The 20,875-nt window shown below is 52.8% G+C and overlaps 1 protein-coding gene across 2 annotated transcripts; it reads right to left on the reverse strand.

The window, feature by feature from the left end:
- Window positions 1-2,797: 2,797 nt before the first annotated feature.
- On the reverse strand, window positions 2,798-9,129 carry ARL2 (ADP ribosylation factor like GTPase 2). 2 transcript variants are annotated; one of them, XM_027045878.2, is made up of 5 exons: window positions 8,971-9,129; window positions 5,749-5,859; window positions 5,491-5,653; window positions 3,902-3,982; window positions 2,798-3,025 (listed from the first exon to the last, which is right to left on the reverse strand). In XM_027045878.2, exons 1-5 carry the CDS (start codon window positions 9,033-9,035, stop codon window positions 2,891-2,893), a joined length of 555 nt encoding a protein of 184 aa, XP_026901679.1. In that variant the 5' UTR covers window positions 9,036-9,129; the 3' UTR covers window positions 2,798-2,890. The 2 variants fall into 2 exon arrangements, with proteins under 2 accessions (XP_026901679.1, XP_053058933.1); XM_053202958.1 differs by lacking the exon at window positions 8,971-9,129 and adding an exon at window positions 7,715-7,992 and having other exon boundaries at window positions 5,749-5,982.
- Between the last annotated feature and the right edge of the window lie 11,746 nt (window positions 9,130-20,875).

The raw sequence follows: 20,875 nt of genomic DNA on the forward strand, positions 1-20,875 counted from the left end.
CAGTTCCATCCACATAGTTGCAAATGACTTTTTTTTTTTTAATGTTTATTTATTTTTGAGAGAAAGAGAGAGTGTGAGCAGGGGAGGGGCAGAAAGAGAGGGAGACCCAGAATGTAAAGCATGCTGCAGGCTCCGAGCTGTCTGTCAGCACAGAGCCTGTTGGGGCTCTTGAGCTCAAGAATGACTGAGCCACCCAGGCACCCCTGAGGTCACACTTCTTACCAGCTGTATGGGTTTCCTTTAATTACTGGAGCCTAAATCTCTCATCTCTAGGTTTTTAATAGAGGGTGTTTTATAATAGAATCTCCTGCAGTGGATATTTCTTTTTTTCTCTTCTTGGCCTGTCCAGCATTCACCCCCTTCTCTCCGTTAGCACCGGATCTTTGTTTGAAGATAGTTCTCTATATGTGTAGCCCTTCAGCCTCCTACCCCAGAATCCAAAGGTGTTGGCTCCTTTCCTTGCCCCAGCTCCTGGGTCGGGGTGGGGGACTCTCTCCTGAAGCCTGAGTACCTTGAGTGAGGGACCGAGGGCACAATGTCTGGCAAGGGGACCAATTTGTTCCTGGTGTGCAGTGTTGGCCGCAGATTTAGCTGCCCAGCCCCTGGGCACTCCTGACGTCTGGCATCCTGAGACCTCCGTCGGGGAGACCATGAGTTCCGGGTATCCTTCCAAGAACCATCCAGTTGGCTGGGGGCAGTTGTGATCAGTATCTGGGGCAGGCCGATGAGAACCCTGACTGATAACCACCGCTGCCAGGGTGTGAAGCTTAAAAGCAGTAGTGTGAGTGAGGCCCTCAAGTGCTCATGGCCACTCCTGGTGCTGGAACTCAGATGTGTGGGCACCGTACTGCCAGTCTCCAGACAGAGGTGAAGGAAACTCCCAAATAAGACTTGTGGAGGCTCAGGCAGAGGGTAGATAACCAGGAGGTGTTGGGGAGGGCGCTGAGATGGGATATCCCCTTGAACGGTACACACCTCTGCAGACCCATTTGCTTTGTTTATTTATAAGTGTTTATTTATTTATTTTTGAGAGAGAGAAGAGAGAGAGCACAGGCGGGGGAGGAGCAGAGAGAGAGGGAGACACAGAATCCGAAGCAGGCTCCAGGCTCTAAGCTGGGCACAGAACCTCTGCGAGAGGGTAGCGGCAGCCAGGGTCTACACGTAGCCTTTATTTCATGTTCCATTAGATATAAACATCAAAGAGCCTCAAAGTATGAAAGGGAGCACAAAGGGTCTTAAACATAAACGAGACCCACATCTGGTGTTTATGTGCAAGCACGCAGGGAGCGCGTGCAGTTTCACGGACTGTCAGGCAATTACAGTGGGTCTGTTTCTTAACTGCCTTCTGGGGGAGCACGGGGCTCTGTACCTCGTGATGCTGTCGCGTTCGACAGCCTTGAGACCAGAACACTGCGGATGTTTCAGCTGTTGCCCCCTTCACCCTCCCGGGCTTACAATACATTTTCTAGAAATAACTCCACAAAGCCCCGTTCCTATCTAGATCAGTTTCCCCCCGCCCCCGGCCTTCAGACTCCAGCTCCACCACTTCCATTGGCGGGAGGAGCACCACCATTTCCATCAGCGGGAGGAGCAGAGGGAGGCAAGTTGCAGATCCCCGCTGCCAGCAGGGCTCCCCACGTTCCCACTGGGCTGAGTGCAGGATGCAGGCTTTCTGCCACAGCTCACACTCCCCATCTGCAAGCCTTGGTAATGAGTGTGGCCTTGTTATTTTCTTCTTTTTCTCCACCCATGCATAATTCATGCTTTAACTCAAGGATGCTGCTTACTACTAAGGGTGCCCCGGGAGGACTTGAACCCTGTGATGACTCATCTGGATCAGTGGATGGCTGAATTCACATCCACTGGATCTGCTTGAGCTCTTACTGGTTCAAATAGTGATATTTATAGCTAACACTGTGCAGTGCTTGTGACACACAAGACACCCACCCATTTGGTCCTTGTCCCAAACTTAGCAGGTCGGTGCCATGGATCTCTCCCCCAGACGGGGACACTGTGGCACAGACAGATTAGGCAACTTGCTCAGCATCATCCGGTGAGTGGCAGAGCTGGGGTTTGGTTCTGGAGCCTGGGTGTGCTCACGCACCATAGGGCTTGGGAGCGCGGGGACCACAGAGTGTCTCACACAGAGGACAGGGCAGGTCGTTTTAATCTTCTACACGGTAGGACAGGTTATGTTCTGAGTTTGTCTACCTAACGCCAATTTCCCCTCGTCCACCCTAACAGAGCCCGGATTTTGCACATTCCCTCTCCAGGAAGGAATCCTAGCACCAGTTTAGGAGCAAATCTCTGTGTCTTTCTCGCCTTTAACGTCACTCCCTCTGGGGAGCCTGCCTGGACTCTTCCAAGTGGGATTTGTTGCCGCCCTGTCCTGTGCTCCTCTAATGCTTTGTCTGTCCCTGTGACACTGCCGTGGTTAACCCTCTGATTGAAATGACCTGTTCCTTTCTGTGCCCTGCTGCGCCCTGGGCTCCGGGTGGGGGTCTTAAAGCTGCTGGATCAACGCATGACTCTACCAGGAAGTGGGGCAGGGAACGGTTTATTCTCACAGCTGAGCAAAGGATGAGGCCCACAGCCATGGTAGCAGCAGAGGCGGCCCCCTCCCAGCCCCAGCCCTCTCCTCCGCAGGCGGGCCGGGTCAGGAGCCAGGGTGACAGCCAGGGAAGCAGCCCTCCGGCCACGGGAGCCGGCCGCCGAGAAGCAGTGGGTAGTGTTAGCAGCAGCAGGTTACGGAGTGGGGCAGGGGGGGGGTGTTAGCCTGGCCGACTGCCATCCCCCCCCCCCCCCCGCCGTGGATGGTGCCTGATGAGGGCCGAGGGAGGGGGCTGGACTGTGAGGTGTGGGGGTGAGGGGGGGGAACGTCTGGAGTGGTTCAGTCGGCCGTGAAGACGCGGCTGGAAATGTCATCCAGGAGCCAGTCGATGCCAGGTAGGAGGTTCTCCCCGGTGACGGCGCTGCAGCCCTGGATGCACCAGTGGTGGCTGTGGATGGAGTCCAGCTCCAGGGCCTGGGAGGGGGGAAGATGACGGTGGGCCCTGGGGACCACAGGCCCTGCCCACTCACTGCCTCTTCCCTCTTCTGGCCCACGGGAAATCCATGCCTCCCTTTAGGGCCTGCTCTCAGGAGCCTCCCCTGGCCCCTGGGGAAGATCTGTCAGCCCCTCAGGGCACCTGGGCTCTCGGCACCCAACCCCACCGGCGCTACCCCTCAGTAACTGAACAGGGACGCAGGCTCCTGAGCATCTGCTAGGATCCAGGCATTGTGCTACGAGCCCCACAAACGTCCTCCCATCCACTCTTCCCAAGGCCCAAGGAGCCAGGGATTGTTGGGCATTTTACTTAGAATACCTCAGAGAGCTTAAGCAACCTGCCTTAGGTCACACAGCTAGTAAGTGACAGAACCAAGATTCTAACCCTACTCTTTCTCATGCTGCTGCTTCAAGCCCTAGAATCAGAAGTAGGATCGATACAATTTGGGGACACAGAGGCCTGTGTTTAAATCCGGGCTTGTCTGCTCCCTGGCTGTGTGACCCTAGGTGAGTCGCCTAGCTTCTCTAAACCTGCTTCGCCATCTACAGAGTGATAGTAACAGTTCCTAGTCCGTGAGGCTGGGGTGAGGACTGAATGTCAAGATAATCCACGCAGAGAGCCTGGCATGGGAGCACTCACTACTGGCTGGCTGCTATTGTCCTGAAGGATCATGTTCGCAGGCCTGCCCTCCCCCAGGCTGTGGGGCACAACCGTGTCTCATTAATCACTGACCCTCCGGTGGCCTGCATAGGCCCTGCCACACAGGAGAGGCTACTAAATGCTTGTCGAACAAGTTAACAAAGAAAACGTGTGCCTCTTTTCCTCCACGAACCTGTGCCAAGGCCCGGACTCACCTCACAGATGGCGTTAGAGGACAGTGCTCCGGGTAGGTCCTGCTTATTGGCAAAGATGAGGAGGGTCGCTCCAGCCAGGCGCTGGGGGAAAAAAACGGGGGGGGGGGGAATGGGGGGAAAAAAACGGGGAGTGGGGGCTCAGAGGGCAGCCCGGCCCCTCCCCTCATCACCCAGAGCAGGTGGGGTCAGAGATCTACCTGGAAGATCAAGGCAAGGCCCTGGGGTAGTAGGAGAGGCCCAAGTGGGGTAGCACCATGGCCATGGTCTGTGAGTCCAGCCATACTTGGAGCGGGTTGGGAGGGGGGTTGGTGCAGAGCCCTAGGCTGGGGCCCAGTGGGCACCTCTCCCCTCTATGCCTGTTTCCTCCTCCATAAATGGGGAGGGGGTGACGGGCATGATCCCCAAGCCCTCTGGTTCTAAACGGCTCCCATATCCCATGACCTGATATGGGCAATGAATGCAACTGTCCTGGAGACCACGGGGTCTGCTGGAAGTGACCTTTCCCTCTTCCAAGTTCATGCTGCCCTTTAACTGTGCACTACCCTCATAGGCCTCACTGTTGGCCTCTGCTTCCAGTTAGTTCTACGTGTGTATTTCCGCCGGGAGTCCCTCCACATAAGCAGGTGGATCTAGCCCTGACAAATGGCCTCGAGGTGCCAGGCCAGGGCTCAGCACTGACATCCATGATCTCACTGAACCTGCTTGACACCCCTTGGAGGTGGCTCCTGCTACCCCAGGTGACCTGTCCCTGTGTGCCCAGAACAGTCCTGTTGCTGTCTGTTGTCCCTGCGTAAGTATTAACAACTTCCTCTTTCATTCTTAAAAGTGTCCTTGTTTTCAACTAAATGCAGTGTCGTACCCCGGACAAATCCTGCAGCAGAAAAAGGAGATTGGTGGAAAAACTGGTGAAATCCAAGTAAAATCTCTAGTTAAGAGTGACTTACTAATGTTACTTTCTAAGTTTTGACAAATGCAGGGTGGTTGCATAAGGTGTTAACAGGGGAAGCGGAGTGAAAAGTATTTCTGTTTCTTCGCTATCTTCGCAACTTTTCTGTAAAACTAAAATTTTACTTAAAGCATTTTGGCCCAGCTAATAAGTTAGCAGAGCACCCTAATTATAATGCCCAGCTCAGAAACGAGGAAGTGGAGGTTCAGAGAGGTTAAGTGCCTTGCCTGAGGTCACACAGCGGAGAGGCCAACTCCGGAGCCAGGCTCCGCTGCTTCCCAAAGCTCCACCCACTGGCCTCAGATGAGCCTCCCGAGAGCCCCATTCACGGTGCAGAAACTGAAGTTCAGGGTGGTGGGGCGGTGACATCACAGGGACGTGAACCCAGGTCCCAGTTCATAGCCTGCCCTGCCCACAGCACTGTGGGTTTCCCTGGACCAAATGTACAGGTTGTCTCTGCCTCCCCAAGGGTGGGCACCTGGTGAGGGCTCAGTGAAGGAACAGAGCCCTCCCCCCCGCCAGGTGTTCCTTTGGGGTCACGGACCCCTCAGGGAATCTGCTCACACATCCGCGTATGTGCACAAAGTGTGGGGGCCTGGATGGAAGCCTGGCTCCCCTCTGCTTGGCCAGCCACCCTGCCCACCTCCTCCACCAACAGGCTCTGGAGCTCCCGCTGGCAGTCCTTCATGCGCTGCCGGTCGGCGCTGTCCACCACCCAGATGAGGCCGTCGGTGCTCTCAAAGTAGTTCCGCCAGTAGGACCGCAGGGACTTCTGGCCGCCCACATCCCAGATGTTCAGCTTGAATCTGGGCGGGAATGGGGTGGCCAGAGGGTCAGCCTGGCCCCTCACCCGCCCTCCCTGCCCTACTCTGGGCCAGCCCGCTGCAGGGCCCCCACTCACCCCCGGTGTTCCAGGGTCTTAATGTTGAAGCCCAGTGTCGGGGAGATGGTGTCGATGTCTTCCCCGTTGAACTTCTTGAGGATGGTTGTTTTGCCAGCATTGTCCAGGCCTCTGGGGCACACCAGGTTAAGGAGAAGTCCCCGTGCTCTGCCCAGGGTGGTGACATCACCGCCGTGCCCCTCTTTTAGGGGACCAATCGTTTCCCGCCACGTATCAAATGAGTTGAGCACGTGCCTGAGCCCCAAGTTATCGGCCCGTGAGAAATGGGAAAGTATCAAGAAATAAAGATTTTATCATCTCGTCCTGACCGAAGATTCCTTCATTCGCTCTACAATATTTATTGAATACTGACTATGTGCCCGGCCCTCCTCTGGTGCTGGGGGTGGGTACCCCAGAGTCAAAGTCCCCACCCTGTGCACCTTCTAGTCCAGTGTAGAGACAGGCGACAGAGTGCAAACAAATGAGACTCAAGGTACCGTCAGCTCCTGGTGAGTAAGGAATACAGCTAAGAGGCTTTCGGGGAGGGCCTTTGCAGGAGCTTCCTTTAGCTCAGGCACCCCTCTCGGGGTCTTGGGCTGAGGCCCAAACGATAAGAAGCCAGCTTTCCAAAGGGCTAAGGGAAGAGCATTCTAGGTAGAGGGAACAGCAGGAGCAAATATCTGGGGGTAGCCAGCCTCACCTTTCTGTTTCTGGAATATTCCAAACCCTCTGCTGCTGAGTGCGCAAACAAATGGGAACCACCCTCCTCTGTCCTTCCAACGTTCGAGGGGGCTTGCAGCTGGGAGCGGGCCCAGGCGACTCAAACCAGTGGAATGAGGGGGAACCAAGAAGCTCTCCTGAGACCCAGCCTTCACCTCTGATTATCCAACTCCAACTCCATCATCCACTGGATCATTCCCATCAGCAGACAAGCTGGTGTCTCTCCCACCTTAGGAGAAGCAAACGTCACCCTCTCTTGATCCCTTCTCCCTCTTATTCCTTTACTTCCTTCCCTTGACAGCAAATCTTCTCAAAACCATTGTTCGTAAGCACCCTCTCCAATTTCTGCCTTCCTGCTCGTTCTTGAGGCTTTTGCTGCCACTGCTTCCCTGAAACAGCTCTTACCAAGGTACCTAAAGACCTCGTGTTCTTCTCCTTCTGGGCAGTAACCAGGCCTCGTCTTCCCGCACCATCAGCAGCACCTGACACAGTGGCCTGCCCCCCTCCTCCACTGCCTCACCTGGTTCTCATCGCCCTGACCTCTTATCTAGGTAAGCTCGGTCCTTTCCTCTGTCCACACTCATCCCTTAGAGCTCTCACCCAGGACCATGGCTTCAGATACCATCTGGTTTTTTTTTCTAAGCTTATTTTATTTTAATTTTAAGAGCACATGCCAAAAAAAAAAAAAAAAAAAAAAAAAGCACATGCACAAGCAGGGAAGGGACAGAGAGAGAGAGGGAGAGAATCCCAAGCAGGCTCTGCACTGCCAGTGCAGAGCCCGATGTGGGGCTCGAACCCAGGAACCAAGAGATCGTGACCTGAGCCCAAATCGAGAGCCGGAAGCTCAATCAACTGAGCCACCCAGGTGCCCCGCAAATACCACCTTTATGCTAATGACTCCTAAAAGTACACATCCCACCCAGCTGCTCCCCTGGACTCAGTCCCTCTCTTCAGCTGCCCATCTGGCACTTAGAGGATGTCTCAGAGGCATCTTCTGTGGCTAAACCTGAGATCTCCTCTTTCTGAACCTGCTCCTTGCCCCCCTTCCCCATCTCAGCAAGTGGTTCCTCATTCTTCGAACCGCTCTGGCCAGAAACCTCAGAGTCAGGCTTGACTTGGCTCTCCCTCTCACTTTGTGCCCAATCCAGGAGCGATTCCTGCTGGGCCTGTAGGCAAAATGTTCCCCATCTTCCATCACCTCCCTGCTTCCACCCTGATCCAAGCCACCATCCTATCTCGCCTCTGGCGGGGCAATGGCACACCTAACCTGAGATCATGCTTCCTCTCCACACTTCTCATCGAAAGGAAAGGCCAAAAACCAAAAGGCTCTTCAGTCCCCTCTGTCTTCATCTCGTAATCTAGTAATCACTCTCTCCAGCCACACTGCCCTCCTTGACATTCTTTTGAACACACCCGTTGAGTTCCTCCTCCCAGACCTTTGCGCTCGTTCCTTTTGCATCAACAAATTTCCCTAGATATCCACGTGATTCAGTCCTCACCGCCTCACCTTTACTCCACTGTCAATTTCTCCATTGTGGCCTTCATTGACCACTTTATTTAAACTGCATTTTCCCCCCCATACGTCCTATACAGCTTACCTATTTGCTTTCTCCCCACAGCATTATGGACCGTCCAAGACGGTGGGGTTTGGTTTTGCTGTTTTACCCCAGCCCCTAGGAGAGTGCCTAGTACATAGTAGGCACTCAGTAAATATTTAATTGGATGGGTGGATTCTCGGCGCCTTTCTAATAAAAGAGAGCTTTTTAAAAGAGACATGATGTGACTATTATAGTTATTTGTACACTTAAATGTCTTTTCTCCCCTGCTAGGGGAGCTCTGGGTGAAACCCGCCCAGCTCCGGGATCGCGGAGTCCCGACGCGGCCAGGATAAGAGGGGGCAGAAGGCGTGCAGGCGCCTGTTAACGGGACTCGGAAGGTCGGCGGTGCCCTCGGGCCTACACGCAGTCAGCCTGGGGAGGGGACGGGAGATAACGACCGGCCGCGGGGCCACACAGACGGGCAGTTGGACACAGGGGTGAAAACAACCCGAGGCGTCTACACCCGCCTCCCCCCCGCCCCCAAAGCGAGGGCGGGGCCCGCACGCCCCCGGGATTCCGACCTTGAGGGCGGGGCCGGGGTCTGGCACCCTCGGACAGGGGAGGAAGGTCAGAGCCAGGGAGGACAGCGGCCTCACGCTCGGGCCAGACCGACGGGTGGTGGCATCCGAGTCGCCTCCGGCCCTCCTCCCCGCCCCCTGCAGAGGGATATCTAGTCTAGCCGCTGCGCCTGTAGGCCCTCACCTTTGGCCTTGGCAACGGAGACCCCCCCCGCCCCGAGCCGGTGGTACGACCTCCTCACGCCCCCCCCACCCCGCTAGAGCGATTGGTAGGGCCCACGTGCGCGACGCACAATGGGCAGTTGGTACGCGCCGGCCGCGCACCCCGCGCCCGGTAGGGGGCGCCTGGCACCGCCCGCCCGGCGGGGCCCCCGCTACCCTCGCGGCTCCGGCGTCCAGGAGGATACAGCATGAGCAGTCGCAGCTCCCGCTCTTTCTGCTTCATCTTCTTCAGAATGGTCAGAAGCCCCATGGTCCCAGTACCCCCTCCCGGCCGCCGTTTCTTCCTAGTCCCGGGACCCCTCTCCCTGCTCCTATTGGCTATCACGCCCACCGACAGCGCAACCTATTGGTCGGCCTGTCGCTGGGTCCCGCCCTCGCTCCCACGTGACCGCGAAGCCGCCTGGCGGTGGGGCAGAGATGGTCCCTCTAGCGGTGCTAGGGGCTTCTGCGGGGGGGGGGGGGGGGGTGTGTGTACCTGCGTTAACCCTTCGCTTCCCGAGGGCTTGGGGGACGAGGGCACCGCCATTCCTTCTTCCCCAGGAACCCAGACTCGGCCAGGAACGGAAACCTGGATTGTATCTTGGCTGCACAGGGGGTAGGAGCTGTGACTCAGGAGTCGGAATCGACAGCCCCAAGGATGTTGACAAGCTCGTCCGGGGGCCAGTGTAAGGCCCTGTTCCCCGGAAACATGATCCAGGTCCTGCTCATCTTAGGTCTCGGCATCATTCTAAACCTGCCAGTTGCAGGGCCTCCCCTTTTCCCCGTCTCCTGGACTCGTAGAGGGTGGGCCGGGGATTCTTCGTCGCGGGCGAAAATGCCCCCTAGGGGCCGTTTCGAAATGTGCTGGAGCATTTTGGGCTTGTCCCAATTACAAGATATAGTTCCTGTTGTTTAGATGACACAAAGAGTTGTTCTGCCTAGGATGCCCATCATTTCTCGTTTGAGAAGCACTGGTCTTCATTTTGCCAGTGAGAATATTGAGACGCACACGATGGTTAGCACAATGACTGGCGTATGGTGGTTACTCAATAAATATTTGTTATTGAATGAATGACTGTCCCAAGAGTTTGGTTCTTTACCTTAGCGTTCAAGTCCTGAAGAAGTGAAGAAAATGAGGCCAGGGCCAGGCAAACTGTAAAGTCAGAAGGGTGAGCTAAGCTTATGGTCTTATTTTGAGCCCTTGCCCCATCCCACTGCAGGGTAAATGTGAGTGGGTAACAGAGTAGGCTCTGACTGGTGCTGGGGAGAGAACAGTCAGGCACAAGCTGAAAATAATGGCTGATTTCTGTGTGATTTGTTTATAAAGCTCGTCACCTTTTCTACTTCACTCTCCTGGCAACCCCGAGAGGTTTCTTTTTTGTAGATAGTGATAGTGAAGTCCAGAGAACTTAAGGAGCTGGGGCAGCACTTTAGCATTTTTTTAATATATATATTTTTAACGTTTATTCACTTTTTGAGAGACCGAGACAGAGTGTGAGCAGGACAGGGACAGAGAGAGAGGGAGACACAGAATCCAAAGCAGGCTCCAGACTCTGAGCTGTCAGCACAGAGCCCGACTCGGGCTCGAACTCACAAACCCTGAGATCTCGACCTGAGCCGAAGTCGGATGCTTAACCGGCTGAGCCAACTTGGGCAGCGCTTTAAACTCAGATCCGGGGGCACCTGGGTGGCTCAGTCGGTTGAGCGGCTGACTTCGGCCCAGGTCATGATCTCGCTGTCTGTGAGTTCGAGCCCCATGTGGGGCTCTGTGCTGACAGCTGGGAGCCTGGAGCCTGCTTCGGATTCTGTGTCTCCCTCTCTCTCTGCCCCTCCCCCACTCATGCTCTGTCTCTCTGTCAAAAATAAATAAACTTTAAAAAATATATATGAAAAAAATAAACTCAGATCCGGTTGACATTAAAATGCACTGTTTTTCAGGGTCTCTCCATAGTGTTTGTCTAGAGAGGGAGAGGTCTGGAGCAAGCCTGAGCTTCCAGTCCTGCAGAAGAAGGTTGTGGACAGATGAGGGCTGGACAGAACAGGGTCCCTGGCTGAGCCCCCTTAGTCAGTACTGTTTTACCCTCCACCAAGCACACACAGGGGGAAAGAAGTGAGCCTAACTCCCCATTCAAAGGCTTTGAGACACAGCAACATTTATGACGAGAAAGTTCACCGTGGTGGTTTGAAACAACAAGGAATTGGAAAACATCCAAGTGCCTTCAGTGGGGATCCGTAACCTAAGCTGGGTGGTGGATCCCATGAAGCCTTTGAGAAGGGTGAGGTGGAGGGATAGTGTATCTGCAAGGAAAGATCTCATGCCATATGAAGTGAAATAAAAAAAAAAAAAAAAAACACGTTTTCAATCTCATTTTAATTTTAAAAATCACAACCCACTAAACAGTGTTTCCCGGGTACGTGGGTGGCTCAGTTAAGAGTCTGACTCTTGATTTCGGCTCAGGTCGTGATTGTGAGACTGAGCCCCACGTCCGGCTACACACTACAGCAGGGAGCCTTGGGATTCTCTGTCTCCCTCTCTCTCTCTGCCCCTTTCCTGCTCGCTTGCACATGCACTTTCTCCCTCAAAATGAATAAATACACTTAGAAACAAATAAAGTGCTTTCCTACGGGATGCAGCCCATTAAGTAGATTGTGAAATGATTGTAGTGTCACAAATTAGTCGAACCATATGAAGTCACCTGTATTTGACCATTTTGACTACGAAGTTGTCTGTTTCATGTGGTTCAACCTAGCAGCATTAGCAAAGATGCGGAATGAACAGATTAGACGATATCACCGCCTTTGCCTTCCTTGAAGTAAAGGAAAGTAATGTTTTTTTTTATTTTTTTTAATGTCTATTTATTTTTGAGAGAGAGCGTGAGTGGGGGAGGAGCAGAGAGAGAGGGAGACACAGAATCCGAAGCAGGCTCCAGGCTCTGAGCTGTCAGCACAGAGCCCCACGCAGGGCTTGAACTCACCAACTGCGAGATCATGACCTGAGCCGAAGTCGGACGTCTACCAACGGAGCCACCCGGGCGCCCCAAGGTAAGTCATGTTTGTTGAAAAATCAGATATCTATATGTACGTGTGTGCGTCTTACTCAGAGTCCCAGTCATGAAAATCACTGTTTGAAAATCACTGCAATGCAACTGCTAACTCGAGTGGGTGTTTTTTTGGGGGGGTGGGGGTTGGTATTTTTATTTAATTTATTTTTTAAAATTTACATCCAAGTTAGTGAGCATATAGTGCAACAGTGATTTCAGGAGTAAGATTCCTTAATGCCCCTGACCCATTTAGCCCACCCCCCCCCCACAACCCCTCCAGCAACCCTCTGTTTGTTCTCCATATTTAAGAGTCTCTAGTGTTTTGTCCCCCTCCCTGTTTTTATATTATTTTTGTTTCCCTTCCCTTATGCTCATCTGTTTTGTCTCTTAAAGTCTTCATAGGAGTGAAGTCATATAATATTTGTTTTTCTCTAATTTCACTTAGCATAATACCCTCCAGTTCCATCCACGTAGTTGCAAATGGCAAGATTTCATTCTTTTTGATTGCTGAGTAATACTCTATTGCATATATATATACCACATCTTCTTTATCCATTCATCCATGGATGGACATTTGGGCTCTTTCCATACTTTGGCTGTTGTCGATTGTGCTGCTATGAACATGGGGGTACACGTGTCCCTTCGAAACAGCACACCTGTATCCCTTGGATAAATACTTAGCAGTGCCATTGCTGGGTCGTAGGCTAGTTCTATTTTTAGTTTTTCGAGGAACCTCCACACTGTTTTCCAGACCGGCTGCACCAGTTCACATTCCCATGGAGTGGGTTTGAAAGAAACTTAAAATGATTACCTTAAGCACGTCTGGATTGTTTCACTTTACTACCGCCACTAGTACTGAAATCCTTGTTTAAATGTCAGGATGGAAGTCCTGCCCTGTCCAAACTGGTCTAGCTTCCCAGGGGCCACAGGGTAGGATTACAATCAATATCAATTAAGTAAAAGAAAAACAACAACAACCTGGGAAGGAAGTAACTGTGTTTACGTTTCAGATAACAATTGTCTGGAGCTACAAATCTGAGTGGAGGGTGGGGAGGAGAAGTGGGGGCTTTTAAAGACACGTGGAAGGGTCTAGCAGGTGACAGGCAGTATTTTCATTTGCCTCACTGAAAGGAGGAAAGGGTGCTCTTAAGGAAGTGAAATCTTTAGGGAATACCTTTGGAAGAAAACTGGGAAAGATCTATAGAGCTGTAGTTATATATAGCTATGAATATATATATTCACGAGAAAGAATCATGGGATTGAAATACCAAATCTTGGCAGCTGTGAAACCTGCTTTTGAAGGGAGAGTTTCTGAGGCTAAGCTAAGTAAGTGGACTCTAAGTTGAGGATAGAATTATAGATGCCTTTTAAAAAGACGTGTGCTATATAAAAGTATGTGTATTAAAAAGGCATGTATGTTTACCCAATGTCTGGGGAGGAAATTTTGGCACTATAATTTTAATTTTACGAGGTATAGCTTTTTTTAGAAGTAATCGCTATACCTCACATGGGGCTCGAACTCATGACCCAGAGATCAGGCGTCACATGCTCTCCTGACTGAGCCAGCCAGGTGCCCCTTAAGAGGAATAGCCTTTTTTATTCATCTGTACCTTTCACGTATCACCTTTATAACTATAAAAGGAAAGTAACAAAACTCTTTATTTTGGAACAACAGCAAGCAGGGGAAAAGACCCCGCTTTAATTAAATCGCTGGTCATTAAGCATTAGCAAGACTATACCTAAGTATTTTATTGATTTGTGTATATAAGTATTTATTTTTAAGTTTACTGTAGATAATTTTTTAATTTTTTTTTCCGTTTCATTTATTTTATTTTTAAGTTTATTTATTTTTGAGAGAGAGACAGAGAAAGACAGGCAGAGAGGAGGGCAGGGACAGAGAGCCCAAATCGGGCTCTGTGCTGACGGCAGAAAGCCCAATGTGGGGCTCAGTCCCATGACCCTGGGATCATGACCTGAGCCAAAACCAAGAGTTGGTCGCCCACCTGACTGAGCCACCCAGCACCCCTAGATGAATTTTCTATTTGACTCCTCAAAACTATAATCTACATCGAGGTTGTTTAACATAACGTTATAGTTTTGATAAGAGAAATCCTGTGTTTCTCCCCGGCGAGACACATCTGTGATGCAAGTTTTATTTTTTGGAGCACATGCACAGGCCAGAAGCAGCAACTGGCACTTGGGGGCAGCATACCCAAGGGCAGGCTTTGTCCTACCAATCAGTAAACAAAGAATTGGAAGGTGGAGGGCGCGACCTCATCCCCGAAGTGGCCACTGCCTAGAGACCACAGTTCCGCCCTGGCCTGCTCTAGTAGGCCCACCCCTCATCTTCCTGTAGGCCTGAAGTATCCAGGAAAGGCCCTGTCCCCGGCGGTGTGTACAAGGTGCAGGCCACAGCCACAGCTGAATGCCTCAAATGGCGAGCCAGAGTGTTCAGGCGTCCTCATTACGGTCTCAGTCCAGCTGCCTCACGTGGGAAACAGCGGTGTCCTCTCCGACTTACGGATGACGCCGTGAGCTGTTTACTCACACCTTTGTCATTCACCTAAGGGCACAGGACATTCTCCGGCTTTTCCAGAAACTTAGGAGTGGGGAAGGACTCGAAAATCTGAGTCTCTTCCAAGAAACGTCGGTGTCCCCTCACCTGTGCCTGTGGTATCCTCAAGGGCAAGGCTGAGCCGGTCTCCACAGGGCCCCGGGTGGGCGAACGTTTCACCTTCACTCCGCAACCGGAGAGGCAGGTACGGCTTTTCTCTGCACTTGACAGATGAGCCAGGGGCTCCACTCGCCTAATCACTGCAGCAGCCTCTCCACCCACCGTTCTCCCCAAGGCAGAGGGACATTTTTATCCTGTGCTCAAAGCCTTCCCCTGTCTGCTGGGTGCTCCCTGTATCTTCCAGAGTTAGAGCCCAAGATCTTCGGGGGCCTACAAGGCCTGCGTGAATGGCCCACGAGGCTCTCTGCCCCCATCACCTCCTCCTCCCCTGCCCTAACCAATCCCCTGATACACCAGCACATTCCAACAGCCCCGAACCCATATTTCCTGTCCCCTCCCTCTCTTCAATTCTTGGCTCAAATTTCCAATCTCAAAAAAAAATTGTTTTTGTTCGAATGTCTCATTGAGGCCCACCCTGACCACCCTGTTTATTGTTTATTTTTATTTTTTAAATGTTTATTTATTTTGAGAGAGAGAAAGAGTGTGGGTGGGGGAAAGGGGCAGAAAGAGAGAGGGGGAGAGAGAATCCCAAGCACGCTCCATGCTGTCAGCGAAAAGCGTCTCAGGGCTCCATCTCATAAACTGCGAGATGACGACCTGACCCGAAATCAAGAGTCGGACGCTTAATGGACTGAGCCACCCAGGCGCCCCTGGACCACCCTGTTTAAATCTGAAGCCCCATAATCTGCCACCCACATTCCCCAAATCCTTGACTTTGCTCCGTATCCCCCATGACACTGAAACCCTTCTACCAGGCTACATAATTCCTTTAAGTTAGTACGTTTATTCTCTCCCACCCCTCCGTCCACCCTACAACCTCCACAAGGCCAGGGATCTGGATTTTTTTCCACAGTGTCACTGCAAAATAATTGATATATGTCACCGTGTAAGTTGAAGGTCTACAGCTAAATGATTTCTGCAGTAGGTTTAGCTAATATCCATCTTCTTATACAAACAGAAAAAAAAGAAGAAAAGGAGAAAGGAAACAAAATTCTCCTTGTGATGAGAACCCTTGGGATTTTTTTCTCTTCACTTTCCCATACAGCCTGCAGCACCGGTAGCTTTGGGCATGGCTTTGCACACCACACCCCCAGTACTGTGTTATCTTGTAACTGGAAGTTTGTCTCTTTTGACCACCTTCCTCCATTGCCCCCTCCCCTGATTATTCACCTCTGTTATTGGATCCGTTTTATTTTTTAGTTTTTGTAGGGTTTGATTTTTGTTTTTTACTTAGAGAGAGAGGGAGGGAGAGAGAGAGAGCACGCGCGCGTGCGTGCAAGCAGGGGCGGGGCAGAGGGAGACAGAAAGAGGATCCCAAGCAGGCTCCGTGCTCGGGCGAGGAGCCCAACACGGGGCTCGATCCCACGACCCTGGGATCATGACCTGAGCCAAAATCAAGTCTGATGCTCAACCTACCGAGCCACCCAGGTGCCCCATGTCTGTTTGTTTAAATTTTTTTTTTAATTTTTAACGTTTATTCATTTTTGAGAGATGGAGAGAGGCAGAGCACGAGTGGGGGAGGGGCAGAGAGAGAGGGAGACACGAAATCCGAAGCAGGCTCCAGGCTCTGAGCTGTCAACATAGAGGCTGACGTGGGGCTCGAACTCACAGGCAGTGAGATCATGAGCTAAGCTGAAGTCGGACGCTTAACCAACTGAGCCGCCCAGGCGCCCCTGTTTGTTTTAAACAGGTGTCTCCCAGCAGGGAGAACAGAGCCTGCCACGTACTAGATGCTCAGTAAATATCTGTTGAGTAAAAGGGACAGGAGTAGGGGGTCCTGTTAACTGCTTCCCAGCTGTTCACTCGGCCAGAAAGCAGCAGAGCTCTGGGAGCCTTGCTCTGAACCGCCAGGCTTGTCGGCCTCCAGACCAAGGCAGATCTGGCCCCGACCTTGGCCACTGAGATCCTACAGACGCCAGTTCCCAGAGCAGACCCATACGGAATAGGGCGTCCCTTGGGCACCCCTTCCCCGCTGTTGTGCAGCGGGAGAGCTGAGGCCTGGATTGGGGGGCAGGCAGGTGGCAGTGCCGGGAGAGGGACCCAGGCCTCCTGTGCCCAGGTACCTGCCCTCAGTTCAGTGTCTCCTTGTCTGGTAGAAAGTGCCCTCGGTTGTCTCCATGGCACAGACCCCTGAGGCTCCCAGGTGTCTATCTCCCAGAAGGCCTCAGGCTGGCCGCAGGCTCCAGCCACACCAAGAGGGGCCCCAGCAGGCCCATTGTCACATTCTTTCCTTTTACAAATGAGAAAGCCCCACAGAGGGCACGAGTCTGCCCAGGCCTCACGGCTGGCAGCACACGCTGCCAGTGAATCCAGTTTTCCTGGGACCCTTTCCTGGCCTTTCATCTGGAGAGGGGCCGTTTTCAGCTTCAGGAACCCCGGCCCAGGACCTGCAGGGGTCAGCCATCGTTCCCCTGCGGGCCCACAGCAGGTTTCCTCCCCAGGTACGGTGTTCCCTGTCCTCCCGAGGGTGCTGTGAGTCCTCATTATTTCCACGCCAGGGCCAGAGGCCAAGAGGAGAATGGTGGGAAGAACATGCTGGGACTGGGGCTGGGGCGGGGCCTGTCGGCCTGATTCGGCCGCGTGCTTGCTCTTGGTCAAGTCCCCTCCTCTCACTGAACCTTACTTTTCCCACCTATAAAGCAAGGAGACCGGATGGACAATCTCTAGACTCTTCTGATCGTGACCTAATGCCAACCTGCCTCGCCCAAGCTCTTGGCACCTTTGGTACAGTGCTTGGGATGGGTTGGCCAAGGCAAGCACTCTCTTGTCTCTTGCTTGGGAGACGCTGGCCACACTCAGTTGGGCTTTTTTTTTTTTTTTTTTTAATTATTTGAGAGAGAGAGAGAGCGAGCACAAGTAGGGGAGAGGAAGAGGGAAAGAAGGTTGGAAGCCGGCTCTGCCCTGACAGCAGAGAGCCCAATGCAGGGCGAGATCATGACCTGAGTCGTAAGTCAGACACTTAACCAGCTGAATCACCCAGGCACCCCTGGGCTTTTATATCCCACCCCTTTCCAGCCGTCCAGGCTCTTGCCCGTGACCCTGGCTGGCTGTTTCCCTCTACCAGCCTCCGAGTAAGAGGGACAAAAAGGGAGAAAGACCTTCCTGCCTCTCAGGGCTCTTGTGGGAACCAACACAGAAGACCAACTAAGAGAAAGCCACTCGAGGAGTGGAAAGGCTCCCTCAAAGGCCGAGGTGACAGTCCCTTTTCTCCAGTGCCCAGGATCTTAGCAGGGCGCCCAGCCTGGGCTACTCTGCCATCTACAGTGGACTCTGGAGATGTGAAACAAGGGAAACCCACCCACGGGCACTGGGGCAAGAGGGAACTTGCTGGTGACTGCTTTCCGTATGTGGTTTCAGTCGTCATGACCGGGCTGACAAAGCAAGGGTACTATCCCCATTTTACAGACAAGGAAACCGAGGCCCAGAGACACAAACCGTGGGCCATGTCTGAAGTCACGCAGCTAGAAGGGGCAGAGCAGGGATTTGAACCCAAGCCGGTCTGGGACTCGGACCACCTGGAAAATCCAGGAGCTGTGCTCACCGGTGCCACATCCTGTAAAGCCCTGGAAGGTTTGCTGTCACTTTAGCACTCGGCTGTTCTCTTATTTATACTCCCTGCTTTTACTTCCAAGAGTTTGAGTCCGTTTCCCGACCTGGAAAGATGTGTACGTTAAAAGAATAGCAGACCCTCAGAAGCACAAAGCTCTGGAGGCAGCAGAGGGCCTGGCGGGACTGGGGGGGTGGGGACACGCGCCAGCTCCCACTGACTCTGTGATGGTGTCACAGAGCCCTGGTGGAGTCACCCAGTTCGTGGGAGGCCTGGCTGTTGGCAGATTCCAGCTTTGATGTGTGCTCACAGGGTGCTGTGCTGAAGTGAAAGTCAGTCCTCTCCTCCCTACGGGCTGGGGAGTCCCCACGATGTCGCTGCCCCAGTCCTTGTGCAGCATTCAGGTCATCTGGAATCTTCCCCTTAGCAAGCCTCCGCTTTCCCGCCCACGGGTCCCTGGGAAGCAACGGAAAGAGAGTGCAGGCTTGGTGTCCGGGACGTGTGGGGCACTGTGTCCATCCCACCTGGGGATGTGATTCTGCCAAGGGATGTGCCGCGAGCGGCAGCCTCCTCATATCTGAATCTGAGCCACGGTGGTGGATCAGCCCAGCATCCGTTAACCCTTCTCCCGCCAACAGCTCTCTGGGAGTTGCCCTTCCCTCACCCCTAGTCCTTAGAGTTAAGGTGGGGTTGACCCTTTCCCCTGGCTCCAGGATGGTCCTCGGAGCCCAGCCTTGTCTACCTTATCCTGGCCACAGTGACTCATGTCAGCAATAGCCACACCACCCAAGCCAAACCGAGGCCTGGCCCTTTGTTGAAACTTCTGGGAAAGTGGCGGGGTGGGCGGGTGGAGGGATGCACCCCCCCCCCCCCTCCCAGGGCAGCTGAGCTGGTATTTCTGTTTTAGTAAGGAAACAGCTAGGGTGAGACACTGGCTCCTGATGGCATTGTTTGGGCAGCATGATCCAGCTGTGCCTGAAGCTGGCACACTATAGACTTGTCAGTAACTTAAGCTTGAGTTAGATCATTTAGAAAACTAAGAATCCAGAGAGCGCCAGTTTCCCACCTTTTATGATGCTCCCTTGTAAGCATGAGAAATTGTGAGCAATTTACCTCAAATATTAAATGCTGCTTCTTACACGTGGACACAAACATTAACTTCTTTCCACTAAAAACGTATTATGTAAAAAAAAATCTTTTTAAAAATATTTACTTATTTTTGACAGAGAGAGAGCGAGCGCAGGGAGGAGCAGAGAGAGAGAGAGAGAGGGAGAGAGAATCCTAAGCAGGTTCCATGCTGTCAGTACACCGCCCAATATGGGACTCGAACCCATGAACCGTTAGGTAATGACCCAAGTTGAAATCAGTTGAATGCTTCAGGTGCCCCAGGAAAAAAATCTTATCCCTCGTGTATTCCACCATTTTTTTCTTAAAATAAAGAGTAATTGTGGAACAAAATACAAGCCTTTGGTCATGCCAACAGAAATTTATCAGATAGTTATCAAGTGCCTTTGCTAAAAGTTTAACGGATGTTTATGTGACTTGCTGTGTGCCGGGCACTGTTCTTTTTTTTTTTTTAATTTTTTTTTTAACGTTTATTTATTTTTGAGACAGAGACAGACAGAGCATGAACGGGGGGGGGGGGGGGGGGCGGTCAGAGAGAGGGAGACACAGAATCCGAAACAGGCTCCAGGCTCTGAGCTGTCAGCACAGAGCCCGATGCGGGGCTCGAACTCACAGACTGCGAGATCATGACCCGAGCTGAAGTCGGACGCTTAACCGACTGAGCCACCCAGGTGCCCCTGCCGGGCACTGTTCTAAGCCCTTTATGTATATTACTTCCTCAAATCCTTATGTGATTATGCCCATGTTACAGAAGAGGCATGAAGGGTTAGGTAACTTGCCCAAGATCAAGTTCCAGGTCCCCGGATGGAGCCCTGCCCATCCTTCCATGTCCTTGGTAAAGAGCTTCTTCTTGGAAAGTCTGCCCTGATTTCCTCAGTAAGGAAGTGCCCTCTGCTGCCACAGACCACACCCTGCCCTGTTGGCTGATGTGCTGGGCGTGTGTCACACACCCGGGCGCCTTGTGAGTTTGTGCCAGCTGAGGTGCAGCTCCCGCACAGGCCCATCCACACTTGCAGGTGGGCAGTCGATAGCCAGCCTCAGCCCCACCAGCAGCCACTTGGCCTCTTTCTCTGCTACCCGTCATCTGACGCTCCCTCGAGGTGCCCTGAGGAGGTCAGCCCTCAAATGAGGGGTGCACAGGGTGCGGAGACCTGGAAAGAGGGTCCTCATCCCTGGAAAACTGGAGACCCCTAGCATCTGTCCAACCTGGAAGGTGTGGGAAGGAACTGGGAGAGAGCATCAGTGCGTCCTAGCTTCTCCCAAACCAGCCGAGGATACCAGGATTGTATCCTCCCTGTCCCTCTGTTTCCTCACTGGTCAAATGAGGAGGTTGGGTTGAGGACAGTCCCCCAGGAACCCAGGGCAGGTCCCGTGGGAATGAGTAAAGCAGCAGCTTCGTTACTCGTCCGGAAAACTTTTGGGGTTTCTGGCAAGCTGTCTGCTGGGCTTTCATTGGTTTATTCATTCATTGAACACCCATCATGCGGAGACAGTGTTGAGGGGATATACCTCAGAGTAAGACAGGCAACGATCCTGTTGCCCAAGAGCTCCCTCGGTAGCTCTGGTTTGGGGAGGCCTCCCAGCCTTCACCCACGGGGACTGCAGGCTTTGAACCAGAGGCTCAGGGTGTGGAGAAGGACTGAGGGCTTGGAGGAGAGACGCGT

Source organism: Acinonyx jubatus, chromosome D1 (assembly GCF_027475565.1).
Source record: "Acinonyx jubatus isolate Ajub_Pintada_27869175 chromosome D1, VMU_Ajub_asm_v1.0, whole genome shotgun sequence".
Classification (NCBI taxonomy): domain Eukaryota; kingdom Metazoa; phylum Chordata; class Mammalia; order Carnivora; family Felidae; genus Acinonyx; species Acinonyx jubatus.